Raw genomic sequence first — 13,762 nt, forward strand, 5'->3', positions numbered from 1 at the left:
CCACCCGGTCCTATAGGCCCTTACATACTTCCTTAGTGTTTACTGCCTTGTGCTCCAGCATTTGTAAACTTGGACTCTTAATCTGTGTTGATTATGGTTTAATTTAATAAGTAAATCTTTCTGCAGAGCCCAGCATCAGTAGAGATGTTTCTGTGCTATTATATTTTATTTTTCTAGGTTTCCTGAGGATGTTTAACTTTTACAACAATCTTACAACTTGTTCTGTTGCATTTGCTAGTCAGCTGTGGTGTAATTGTTCTGAGGAATGAGAACTTGGGAATAATGTGGCCCAGAAATACTAAGAAGCAGAACTGAAATCAGCTAATCTTCTCATCTGACACCATCCCTCCTCTCCAGGGTCAGGGTACAAACCAGACCGTGTGTGGGCTCCGGTTTTATTCCTGAGTCTGCTATGGACTTACCACCTGAAATGTTGGGGCTTTGGGTACTCTTTCCACACTGGCTTTTGACTGCTTAGCTTAGAAATTCTCTGGAGTGGAGTAATCACAGTTTTTGTGTCTGGGAACCCCGTGGCTGCCCTGTAGTTATAGGCCAAAAAATGGAGGATAGAGGAAAAACCAAAGAGCCATGAAGTGCACTAATAGTGGAAAGGAAATTGTACTTTTGCAGATTTAAAAATCCAGGTGCCTGAGGGTAGCCAGGAGTAATGGTCTGGGGTAATTCCTGTGAAAAGTATTTCATTTTTTGAACAATAGTTTGGATGGAAAAACTTAGGCTCTATAATAAAAATAGGCAAGAGCAACTGAGTTTGTAAGCAGCGTCTAGCCTGACTCTCAGCCTTTTAAATGATGTACTCTCACATAAAGCACATTGGAGCTTCCATTTTCCTGTAAGTCAAGCCAAATTTATTGTAATCCAGTAATATTTAATAATCATTAAGAACTAATGAATGCCTCAGCACGTATAGGCTTGGCAGATCAGAGCCTGCCCGCTTTACATAGCCTGTCTCTCTTTGACCAACTTGCCATTTATGTGCCAGATTGATGACGAGGGAGTTCTGTAAAACAGGTAATGATCGAATGCTCCTGAAATGAAATTTAAATAAAACTATCTGGATCAGCCAGGGAGACAAAGGAAAAGGCAAATTTTTGGCTTGGAAAATCTAAGTAACTTGGTGAGAGTGAAGACAAGCAGAGCTGGATTGTCTGTGGGGAGGTGCTGGTATCGTCTGGACAGGCCTTACAGTTGAAATTAGGTGAGTTGTTAGGTAATTCTTTGGTATTTTTATTATTGTAGTAGTCAAACTGCAAATGAGCTCTTCTGCACCGAGCTCTGTAGTTGCACGTACATGGAGAGACTCTGTCTGGGGGATTTGCAGATAAGTCAGACGTGGAAGGACAGAAGAAAAATACTGACTATGACTCAGGTTGAGAAAAGACTTTCAGTATGTAATATTTCACTTGAGTCAAGAACTTTGGTTTCTGTGCATGCCCTAAATGTGGACTGGCTCACTGGGGCTAGCTCCTGGCACCTACATCACACTTGATAAGGATCCTTAGCTGGTTTTCTCAAACTTTTCATTCCTGATGAAGCTGCTTAATTTCTAAAGCACTGAAAACATTGAGGACGGAGATGATTCCTAACTTGTACTTGCCTTTGTGTGCTGCTGGAAAGTATCACAGTTGGGTTGGGCTGTGCAGCACAGAAGTCCTTCCCAGAGGTTTTACACTAGATTGATTTTTCAAAAACAAAATGTGTGTGAATGAGTCCTGCTTTAAAATGGTTATTCTAGCAGGGATTGCAGTGTAGCCCTTGAACAGTGGCTTGGGGATCACATACCCTCCTGCAGTGCTGAGACCTGAGTTTTACTATGAAAGGTGGGGGGTGGTGGTGAAAATTTGTCTCTTCCCTTCCAGCTTGGGTACAAGTGGGGCTGAGCTGTTTTGAAAGCAGAGTAAGCAGGATGTATTGAATCAGAAAGGGTCCTGACTCTAGACTGGTATTTGCTCTGGGCATGGGCTTTTGCATGTAATAGCTCTTTTCACAAGGACCTTATTTATGTTGTTATGTGACCACTTATTGCAAATCATGCCCTTCACCTTGAATCTGCTACAAATGAATTGAACTTTTACACTCCTTCTTGAAGGAGCTCACTTTTGGATGGTAATTGTGAAGTGTTGAATCAGACAGGTACAGCTACCACAAGTTGATTTAAAAGAACAGTAAGTTCAGGTGGCTGTTTGCTAGCCGCCGTGGCTTGTGACTCTGCTCTGTTTGTATTTTGCCTAGAATAAGGATGTAGCAGAAGAGACACTCTCGGGATCCAGGTGCCCCAAGCCTGTTCTCAGCTCTGTCTGCCCAGAGAGCCATTCTTCTAAAACACATCTTCTCCGTCTGCGGGAGCGGGAATTGTCCTGCCTCTTCAACTCGGCAGCAGCTTGCACACCGAGTTGCATAATCCTCTAAGTCATTTTAACACAATGGGGCCACTGTGGGAAAAACATGAAGGAAAGTCCCAAAGCAACCTAAATCCCTGTGAGATGGAGGCTTGCTGCTGTTTCTGGGAGAGAGATATAGCGTTTCACCATGTTTGTCCCTGAAACTCCAGAGTTTTTGCTGGGCATGATGGCAGCTCTGTGACAGTAAAAAACCTGTGTGCCAGCCAAGTGGTTTGAGTAACTGGAACTCTTCTTTCTTCTTTAAGGTGAATCCTGGTGGCAAGACGCTTGAGGAGAGACGGTCCAGTTTAGATGCAGAAATCGACTCTCTGACCAGCATCCTGGCTGACCTAGAGAGCAGCTCTCCCTACAAACCTCGGACTCAACAGGTTAGTGGCACATTGAGTAAACAGAGAGCGGGAACGTGGCCAGCATCGACTGCTGGAGTCAATTTGCTAACCCCTTGGTATTTGTTGCGAGCAGGCATGCCAGCTCCTCCTGATAGCATCCAGATGTGGCTGTCAGTGGGGAGGAGGGCACAGCCTCTCTGAAGGAGGCACCAGCTCAAACGCTGCCGTACCTCTGAGCGAAGGGCCTCTGATCCCGATTGTTAGATTGCCATGGAGATTGTTAGAAAAATACTTGCAAAAGATGGCATTTCATTTGCCTCGACTTTCCACCAACAATAGCTTGTGAATTAAAACCTGCTCAGTTCACAAGTAACTTTTATGCTTTTATTTTCTTGTTGTTTTCCTGTTTAGTTAACTTTTGTCTGTCAGGCTGCCAGAAGGATCCAGATATCCACATCTCAAGTTGTTTTTTCTTTCATTTTTGTTGTCTAATCAGTGGTGATGAAGTGGCTTGGATTGTAGCTCAGCTGTCAGGGTGGCTGTAGCCCAGCAAGGCAGACTGGAATTCGCACTTACTCTGCTGTGTCTAGACAGGGACTGCAGGGGTGACAGCAGCTCAGCTAATTTTTGTCACCCGTCTAGGTAGTGCTTGAGTGGAGCTATTTAAGTTCTGGTGAGATGTCATCTATTTATCAGAGGAAGTGGTGACACTCCAGTGGCACTTTAGTAAAAAGCAATTCTTGAGATCTCATAATATCATCCCAGATGTGTTTGTGCCCAATTGTGCCCTGCCTTTGCTTCCTAGGCTCTTGATTGATCTCATTTCTTACATGTGTATGGATCTGTAAGCATCTATACATACATATATAAATATATGCTGTGTTTATCTTACCAATGTCTGCCCTGAAAAAGCTTGAAGTGTTGAAAGTATCAAAGGCATAGCCGAGGGATGTGGTGCACACTTGTTGTCCATACAGACCTTCCCTTTGGTCTGTGACTTTTTTTATTCTTCTCATTGTTAAGTTTCTTTTAAGTAATTGAGACCTGATACCTTTGGAGCAGAACTACAGTAGTGATCAGAGTTTGGTTAGATTTGCCCTCATTTCAGCATTTGAACTTGGCAAACCGAGGCTTAAGTCAGATATGTGTGCTTTTGGAAGCACCTGTTTGCACATAGCAGCTCTGGCACAGGGGGCTGTGTGGTTTTTGTCCCTTCTACAGAGACCTCCCAGTAAACTCTTCTTTCATTCTAGCAGCATGTACACAGTTATTCCTATTACTGACTTGCCCTTGAAAAAACAGTGTGATTTGGGTCAGCCAGTCAAAAAGAGCAACAATGTAAACCAGATACAATGCAGTAATTTTTTTCCAGTGGGTTTTTGTTGTTGCAATAAATGAGACAAGTTTTAGCAGTAATAGTGCTGAGGCACTGCGTTGAATAACTCATGTTCGTTTTGTTTGCGTGGGTGAAACACATACAAATGCAGTTACAGGGAGATGCTTTATAGTGTCAAAATGCTGGGAGAATTAACAGGAAGAGATGTGTGCTCGCCATTTCCCTTGGCAATGCCCATGGTCAGCTTCAGCATCTTTGCAGAGGCATGTAACTTCTTTAACCACTTTGCTGGGCGTCTGCAGTTTGACAGCACTGCTGGCTGTCTCCTGATACTACTCCGTTTGGGATCTGGTGTTCTGTGAATAGGTTGGATTTTCACTTCTATTTTGTACCTATAACATTTTAAAGAAAAATAAATCACAGCATTCATATGCATAGTTCTGCAGGTGTATTTGATTTTCTGGAGGAAGGTGTTAGCCCAAGTTTTGACATGATCTGACTTCATCAGCCTCCACAATGACGTGTGTGGCTCAGTGCACATGTTTGTTCCCATGGCTTTTTGCCCACACTTCAGGTGAGGGCTCTGAAAACTTGTCCTCTGTACCCAGGAGTGACAGCATACTGCTGCTCCCTCATGTGTAACAATCACTGTATGCAATCCAGTGGGTAGAAGCAGATGAATTTCATCTCTGGGACTAAACCCCAACTTTCTTTGTCCATTTTATCAGACTTTTCAGGATTAATTGGTTAATGTAATGATATTCTGTAAGAAGTACAGCTCCAGCAACTTCTAACTATAGCTGTTAAGAAAATGAAAATGCCAGAGTTTAATGTATCATCTGCTGTAATTAAAGAGTACTCAAACGAGTCCTTGAAAGGTGGAACTAGAATGTAAAGCTTTGATATTTTCTTTTGTTTGATCTGTACTAAGTATTAAAACTGGTGAGTCATTCGATGGTCTTATAGTAGGGTAATAGATTAGGCTGCAAATTGTGAGGTACTTACTCAGTACATCAACACGTTTATTGGATTAACCTTAGCTAACCTTCCCAAATTTATCAGGGTAATGGTTGCAGATAGGAAAACAGAGTTACGACTTGTTTTCAGGGAAGACGTTTCCAGTTGTGCTGATGCGGTTAAAGCATTATCATAATTTTATAGGTATACCTTGCCCTTAGGGATGCTCCTGTTCTGGAATAAGGAAGAAAATACTGTTAGGTTTCCTTTTTATATTACCTTCAAGATAGTTTTAAAGCAACATAAACTAAACTGTACCACAGTCCTCTCTCACTGGAGTAGGAATGATAGCACGGTAATGATAAGAGGTTTATTTAACATACCCTACCCATTGGCATCAATTCACTCTAAGGGAAGCTCTTTCAATCCTGGCTATGAGTTCAGGATTGCAATGAGATGTGCTGTCCACGGAAGTGCCTCCGAAGCAGAAGGATTTGTACCCTCCGCAGTAGGTTTGGAAAGTCCAAAATGCTTCTGAGAACGAGCGGGCCGTTGTCAATGCCAGACAGTTCTTCTTGGCCAGCAGACCTGCTGCTGAGGATGTGGATCTCTGTATTTCTTACCTGGGCATCACTCTGTTAACATTTTTTTGTGTGCCAACCAGATGACAGGGACATTGCCATGAGTGAAAAATGGCCACCATTAATAGAGGATAAGGAGAGTTTTGATTTCAAAATTGCACGTATCAAAAAGAGCAGAAAATGACACAACTAAATGATCATCTTTAGCTGCAACACAGCAGTGTCTAAGGATGCCTTCTGTCATGTAAGGTAGTGTATGAGAGACTGTATTTCAAGAATTCATCTGGAACTTGAGTTTTAGAAAGGGCCAAACATCACCTGAGCTTGAGAAGCTTCTGTATGACCTTCACCAGCACTCTCGTGAAGAGCCTTCTGATCAGTGAATGTAGGTGGGGAAGGAGACCACCATGATCTCAAAATTACCGTGTCTGCAGTGGCATGTTAGTACTTGTGCTTGCCTTAGATACTGTTTAAAGAACAGAAGATGCATGATGAAAAAATCTGATCAATATTTCCTCCTGTTTGGTAAAGTTTAGAAATGCTAGTGTGATGAGTAAAGAACAGAGCTCCTCTTGTGTAGCTACAGTCTGTTTTCTGTTTACCTATCACACCTTCTAAATTGTAGTAACCCATTGGAAAGCTCAGACGCCAAGAACCCACTATGCTTGTCATTAATAAAAGGAGATTATATAGACAAGGTATTTAGGTGCATAACTTCCATGGATGGGAGCAGGGGCTATTCCTAAACTATGTGGACCCTGACTAGAGGGCCTGGTGAATGCTGTGGTCATCTGGCTCCTCTGTTTAACCTGTTCTTCTTAAATCTTTGCTTAGAGATGAATGCAGCAAGGCCTTAAGCAAAAAAATACCCCAAACCCAAACACCAAACATGCCAAATTTCAGCCCATAAAATAAATGTTTGCGTGTTTTAAAAACAAGAAAACTTTGTGACTCTGGAGAGAGGGCTTCCAGCAGAGGCTGTGAAAATGAAATACTGGAAATAGCAGCATATGAAAGTTCAGGATTTTTTTGTCCCTGCTCTGAATTACATACTGAATGCTGATTTCTTTGTCTGGAGTTAGATACCTACCTTCTGAAACTCTTGAATTTTATCATGAATTTCCAACATATTGTCTGTTTGGCAAAACAGGACTTTGTGGGAGGTTGCACCAGGTAGTAAGACATACCTGGTCCAAAGGTAGTGAACCTCTGTTTAACAGCAAATACTGGGTAGCCAAAATTTATGAAGTATTTAAATAGTTCAAAACCCATGCTTTTGATGATCAAGATCAAATCCACTTGTGTCTACTGCTCTCAGAGGCTGCTTGATCCAGACGGGACTGTACTGGCACACAGGAGACCTGTTTTATTGCCAGCTACCACCACTGTACTAAGTGACCTTGAACGCATCACTTTTTTCTGTTATATCCCATGACAGGATGATGAGGAGTAATGGAAAAAAGCTGGAACATAAAAACTTCCACTTATATATAAGGAAAAACAATTTTACTGTTCAGGTGAGGGAGCCCTGGCACAGGCTGCCCGGAGAGGGTGTGGAGGCTCCTTCTCTGGAGGTTTCCAAACCTGCTTGGACATGTCCCTGTGTGACCTGATCTAGGTGGACTTGCTTTGGCAGGAGGGTTGGACTAGATGATCTCTAAAAGTCCCTTCCAAACCCTACCATTCTGTGATTCTGTGTTTTCTCTTAAAATCTCTTCTGGCCTTGTAATTTGTCAACCTCTTCATTGTGATTTGCCTCTTATTACCCATGTTTATGGCATGTAGGAAATGGAAACCTTGGTCTGTGTTGAAGGCCTGTAGGTGATGTGGTTGCACAAATAGTCAAAAAGAGAGAGAAATCTTTTTTTTTTCATGTGTAATAGATGGGGAAAAAGAAGGCAGAGTTAGGTGAAGTATCTAATGATTCGTGCCTGTGTCCCTGCTTCTGTATCATGGCCCCCAGTACTAAACATCTGCTACTATCCAACTGTCAGCCTGAGTGAGTAATATTTTGAATGAAAAGAAGCTCATTCCCAATGTGAGCTGCAGAACAATGAAAAAGTAAAGAAAATTAAATTAAAAAATCAGTGATACATTTTCATTAAGTTCCAAACATACTGGGAAATAATGTCTTCTAATGACTAGAATTTAAAAAGGATTTAAATGTTTGACAGCGTTGGTTGTTATTCCATCACTTCTTTTGACAACTAGTTGAAGATTACAAAGGCAGTCAAAAGACAGTGAATGTATTTTCTTGCAGAGTGATGGGACAGGATTGAACAATTTCAGCTGTAGGTTGGTAAACCATGAGAAAAGGCATAATGTTGAGCACTGAAGACTCCCGGGACCACTCTTCTATGTCCATTTCTAATTTTGGTGCCCCACTTATTCCCCTTATTCCCCATGAGGAATGCACAGTTAAGAGTTTGTGTGTTTTATCTTTATTTGCATGGACCTGTATCCAGCCATGAATAAAGCCTCCTACTCAGTAAAGCACAGTCTATTTCCCCAGCATTGAAAAAGGGCCTTAATGATTGCCCTTAGTTTGGGCTGTGGATCGACATTTGGGCTCTGTGAAAAACAGCTCGCTAAATCTGTATTCAAAACCCTCTGGGCAAATTTGCTAGTCCAGGCTCAGAGTCTGGTTTCCTTGTTCCTGTTATTTGTCTGAGCCTGCTGCCTTAGGTTGGTATGCACCAAAGGGTTTTCACAAGCATGGTCTCTGGAGTATTTGCTAGCATCTCAGTTGTTGTCAGGAATGGTTTTCTTTCTTTTAAGAAAGAAAATTTAGGAGTACAAGCAGATTAAGATTAATTTGGCAGGTTTAGAATTAATTTCCTCCTCCTGTAGTGGTTACGTGACAGAGAGTTTGTGGTTCCTCAGTACTGAACTTGGTGGGATTCAGCTGTTCCTGGTGTCAAGAATGGTGCTGAGTCGTCTTGAATGCAATATGGGCTGAAATCAATGGTTTAGCTTCTGTCTTTCAGATATGATGTTATAAAACAGTGATATGATGTTAAAAAGTGATATATATGATGTTAAATAAAAGTGCCCAGACCTCTTTGTGCTGGTCTAGCTACATCTAATTTGTGAACATCTGCCCAACTTTACCAAACAGGCTTCTGAGTCCAGCAGCACAGCTGGTAGCCAGGCAATGCTTTTGCAGTGTCAAGGGGCTCTCTGTATTTGGTCATTTGAGGTAAGTGTATTTTGTGGGCTTTTTAATCTCTCTGGTTGTGAGACAGAGAGGCTCATTGGTAATAAGTCTATCTGTTGAAATTGGGACGCATTCCCCATCCATCCTCCATCTTTCAGTAGAACCAGTCAGCAGCTCCAGAACTACATGCACTCCACAAAACTATTCATGAAGACTGGGAGTTGCCACCCAACTGACTTGAATAGCTCGAGTGGGCAAGAGGTCTCATGGAGGTGTGCACAGGCTGATGCTGAACTGGTGAGCTCTAACGCCTGTACCAGCACTGGGGGCCTTGTGCAAAGTCACACAGAGCTGCTGATGAGGGCTGTTGTCAATGGGCTGTACCACTTTTGCTGTACTCACAGACATCAGGAATTGCACAGGCTGTTTTAAAGATAGGATCACCTCTGAGAGCTGTATTCTTGCTTCTGGCTGCAGCACACTGGCTTTGTACTGTCTGGAAAATCCGGGTGGATTACTTAAAGTAGAAGAGGAAATGTCCCATCTGGAGTAATTTCAGTGGGTTCCTCTCAACACTTCAGAAACAAACTTTCTACGTCCAGGAAACTCTTCTTTCCATGGTTCCAAAGGCAGAGTGACATTCCCACCCTGTGTGGGTGATGTTTGGTCTCAAGGTTGAAGCTTTCTAGGAGCTCAGCAGTGGGTGTGCTGGCTGCAAGCAGTGCACGTCTGTCACACCATCCCTGAGATGCCTGCGGGCAGAGGAGCGTTCCCAGAGCAGGGCTATTCAGCCACGTACATGTGAGTTGGGAGGCATAGCCAACAGATGATTTCATGTATGTTTGATCTTTCTCTACAAGAAGGGGAAACCTTCCTGTGCTCATCAGCTCCAGCCAGTGTATGTGGCAAACTGGTGCTGCTCTGATTAGCAGATGCTTGAATCAGCTGCATCTGCTGGTACGTATTAAACCGTAATCCTTTTGATAAGAGCATGTCCATGAAGATTTTTAAAGAAAGTTTTCTGAGATCCCAGATTATCAGCTTGTCACAGATGAACAGGATAAGAGTGACCTTTGCAGGGTATTATTTCTTTCTCTTGTGCTGTCATTAGAGTGAAAATAAAGCAGCACTACTTCTGCTGCTTCTTTTTTTTTGATATATAATCAAGTTCACAGGCATCTTGGTAAGGTTTGCTTTTCCCCTTTCTCTCTTTTTTTTTTTTCATCCATTTGGGTTTTCTGCCTATGTGCTTGGCTACAGCTGTAGATGACAACTAGTATTGGATATATTGGACTTTAAATCTGTGCAGGCATCTCAAATTCGTATGTGGATAAAGATAAACATTTGCTTTGGGAACAGTGATAAAGAGCAAATAGTACCTCATAATTTTGTCTTTTTTTCATTCTGCATTTATGATTATGTTTTTGTGAGTGGTTGAGAGCAGGGCTATTACTCTTTCAAGCTGTTCAAGGCCTTCTACTTATTGTTATGTTTTGCTTTCTCTCTTTTTCCCCACAATGGGACCACACTGCTGTATACCATAATCTCAGGAAGCCTGTCATCATTTCCTCATCCTCAGTTTTTGGCACTCACCATGGTTTGGCACTCATCTCAAAGGGTCCCAGTACACTTCACAAGCTGTCCGTGTGTCCAGCCAGCAAAGAGCAGCTGCCTCTAGGGCAGAGACCTGCATTTCATTGGCAAGAAGACTCTGCTTGCATCCTTGGATGGATCGATGCATCTGAGTGCTTCAGTGACATTAGATCTACCAGCATGACAACAGCCCCATGAAATATAGAAGTGTGTTTGCTATTTCATAGTTGAGGGAGGAACCAAGACACTGGGAGATAAGATGACTTAATTTGTCCATGGGTCATGAGAAGAGTTGAGGCCAGATCATGGGCACCTCATCATTGATTTATCCTCCTCTTGTAATACATGTGAATGGGTGAGCAGAGCACATGTGTGATCATCCCCCATCAAGAGGAACTGGAGAGGTGTCAGGTGTGGGGAAACGCATCCACGTCTCTCTTTGAGTGTGTGACCAAGCAGAGGAAGTAAAACCCCTTACATTTCTTCTGTGTGATTTTACTTATCTAGATTTTTGTGATTTACAGCCAACAGACTTCTTGATGCAATGTCATGATAAGTGAACCCTGAAGGATTCAAGCCCTCAAGTCTAGAAAGTTGTGGTGCCCTGGACCTGTATCATCACCCTGTGATCTGTCCAGTGCTCTAGAAGTGGGAAGTTGTTTTCCCCGTCTGTGTGTATGGTTGGAAATTGAACTTAGTCCTCTGGCACAAGGTGGTGATTCTCCACAAGTGTGGCAGCTGCTCTCCCTGCACAGTGCCCACCAAGGAAGTAGCTGGGCATTTTGAAATGAAGTTCATGAATTCCTCCCACCCAGCAGCCATTGGTATCTGGAAGTTGGCTGCTCCCCAGATTCAATATGAATCCGGTGACTGCTTTTAATTGGGTCTAAGAAAGGCATATATGTATACAAAACTCAGTGGCTGGCGAGGAGGCCTCAGACCCTTGCCTCTGGGGTAGCTGCAGTGCAGTGCAGCCCATGGGCTGCCCCATCTGTGTATGTGCACAGCGAGCTCCAGGCGTGCTGCTTGTCTCGCAGGTAACCTGAACTTTTGCTCTTCCAGACTGTGCTGTAACCAGGATCTCTGACCTGAAACCATGGATTGTTTGGCTGACATACACTGATAAATGCCAAGGCTAATACTAGGGGGAGAAGGGAAGCAGGAGGGTCAGTCAGAAGTAACAGAACAGGAAAAGTCAGAGTCTGCTCAAGATGCAAGACGCAAGTCCATAGGAAATTAGGCTTCCTTTGCTCTGCTCTTTATGGTCTCTGTTCCTTTTGTGTTGAGTATTTCTCTTCTGCACACACTAGGAACCAGCTGCGTTTCCCTCCCTGTTAGGGAAAGGAAATAGTTCAGAGCCAAGGGAAGAGCACAGCAACTTAGAGAAACACCTGCACAGCAAGGCAACACTTGGGACTTTGCTCCCACAGAGGCCAGTGCTGGACATCGTTCCCAGGCCATTTCCGTGGAAGTGGGAACAATGACTTTGTGATTTGTGCATGACACTCACAGCAAGGAGAGAGTTGCCTTGAATTGCCTCGAATCTATCCGGAGACCACTGAAGGGCAGATGTAGATCCTGCTGACATTACTGTTGAGTTGAGCTCTTTAAAAGAGAAGGGTGACCAACTTCTGCAGTTGCAGTTTCTAAATACATTTGAAAGGTAAAGGTTGAAACATGCTGGGGTGCCCTAGCATTTGAAGTACAGCCTTCACAAGTTTGTCATGGCTATTTACTGCTGTCTGTTGGCATATGCCTTTGCAGCTTTTCATGCATTGACCCTTGTGATGGACTGAGGAAGGAGAAGTTGGATTCTTTCATTCTGTAAATGGAGAGCTGAGGCACAGAGAGACCATGCAGCTTGTTGTAAAACAAGGGTTTGGACAGACCTTGGTGACATTCTGTGATAGTGTTGGCCTGTCTTTCATGGTCTGTTTTCACAAGGATCTGTCCCATCAGGGAGAGAGGAGCCTTCCCTATAGCCCTTGCTGGCCAGTCTGAAGGCGATGCAGATCTGTTCCCAGCCTCATTACAGTTAGAGCCATCTGGAAGAATCTAAAGCCCTACAGAAAAGTGAGAGCTGCCATGCATTTTCTACATTACATCCTGCTACCAGTACATAAATAAATGTGGTATATTTATAACCTGAGCATATCTCAGCATTGTTGTTCTTAGTTGAAAACTGTTGACCATTAGAGGCAGATGCATCTGTGGATGGTTTAAGAGGCTGTGTCTATATTTTCTCTTATTGTTTGCCTTTTGCCTTCCTGTCTGGAACCTTTTGAAAGATGACTGTGATGCTGAAATGCATTGTCTCTTTCTGTATATTAAAGCTGCCTAGGCTAAAAAAAACACCTCCCAACCCACACCCAGCCCATATCTGAAAGCTATGAATTGATAGATTGTTGCTATGGCTCTTCAAATAACTGTAAATTACTCCAGGCTGTTACAGTTTCATTGTAAGGAAGTTCCTTCCTTGAGTCAGGCTTCTTTGCATCACAGTAAAATGCAATTAGGTGACGTACATATTGTGGCTTGGAAGCACTTACCGTTTTCTCAGCCTTATGTTGTCAACTTTTGCTCAATAGCAGGCTTGTGGACTATGTCACTATGCCTGTGTTAGCATATATTATCACCATATGGTGTTTCAATAGTGAATAGGAAGCTTCTATGAGTATGTAAAAGAGAATTTAATGGAAAAAAATATTGCAGCAAGATAAACCTAACATGCTGCTTCACAGCTGAAAATGAGCACTCAAACTGCTGTTTCTGTGGGAAATCAATAATGTGTTGGTCCAATGAGTATTACTGTCTTCTCTCACAGATTTAAAAATAACAAATAGGAACCAAAAAACAGACCTGGCCAGAAAAATGAGATTTTGATGCAGTTGTTACAAATAGTTCAGCTGGTGTTTGCAGCCTGAGACCAGTCCTTCCCTGCCTAAGGGAAATATTCAGAGTCTTAGGATGAATTTTTCACTTGGAAAGAAGTAGTTCCATGTACAGTGAGAGCAAGGGTGGGTTGTGCAGTTTTTGTGGCATTATGTGTAAAGACAGATAGGATTGTTGAGATCGCTTCACCTGACTGTTAGCATAACCCGGGTCAGGGACTTTGCTATCTTGTCATAAGTAGCACTATTTATCTTTGGGTTGACAAGAAACTGGGTATGTGACCCCCTCTGGAGTGATTTGTAAGAAGTCGATGACAGCCTGTTGCTGTCCCAAGAAGCTCAGAGCCATGAAGAATTGCCATCTTGCATACCAGCAGTCACTCCAGTTGTCCTGGGGGCTCAGGCAATTGTGTTTCTCTCTTCCAAACTATTAACTAGTGTTCCAAGGAGAATTCAGGAAGGATGGCAGGGGTAGTTCCATTTCCATCCAGCAGAAAG

At 42.9% G+C, this 13,762-nt stretch overlaps 1 protein-coding gene across 5 annotated transcripts in view; it reads left to right on the plus strand.

Moving 5' to 3' along the window:
* The window catches only part of LPP (LIM domain containing preferred translocation partner in lipoma), a 347,202-nt gene that overhangs the window by 175,623 nt on the left and 157,817 nt on the right, over window positions 1-13,762 (plus strand). For all 5 annotated transcript variants that reach the window (XM_062005358.1, XM_062005357.1, XM_062005356.1 and 2 more), the window contains one exon: window positions 2,666-2,788. In XM_062005358.1, coding sequence (XP_061861342.1) covers window positions 2,666-2,788 — 123 coding nt within the window. The remainder of the gene's footprint in view (window positions 1-2,665; window positions 2,789-13,762) is intronic.

Source organism: Colius striatus, chromosome 12 (genome assembly GCF_028858725.1).
Source record: "Colius striatus isolate bColStr4 chromosome 12, bColStr4.1.hap1, whole genome shotgun sequence".
Lineage (NCBI taxonomy): Eukaryota > Metazoa > Chordata > Aves > Coliiformes > Coliidae > Colius > Colius striatus.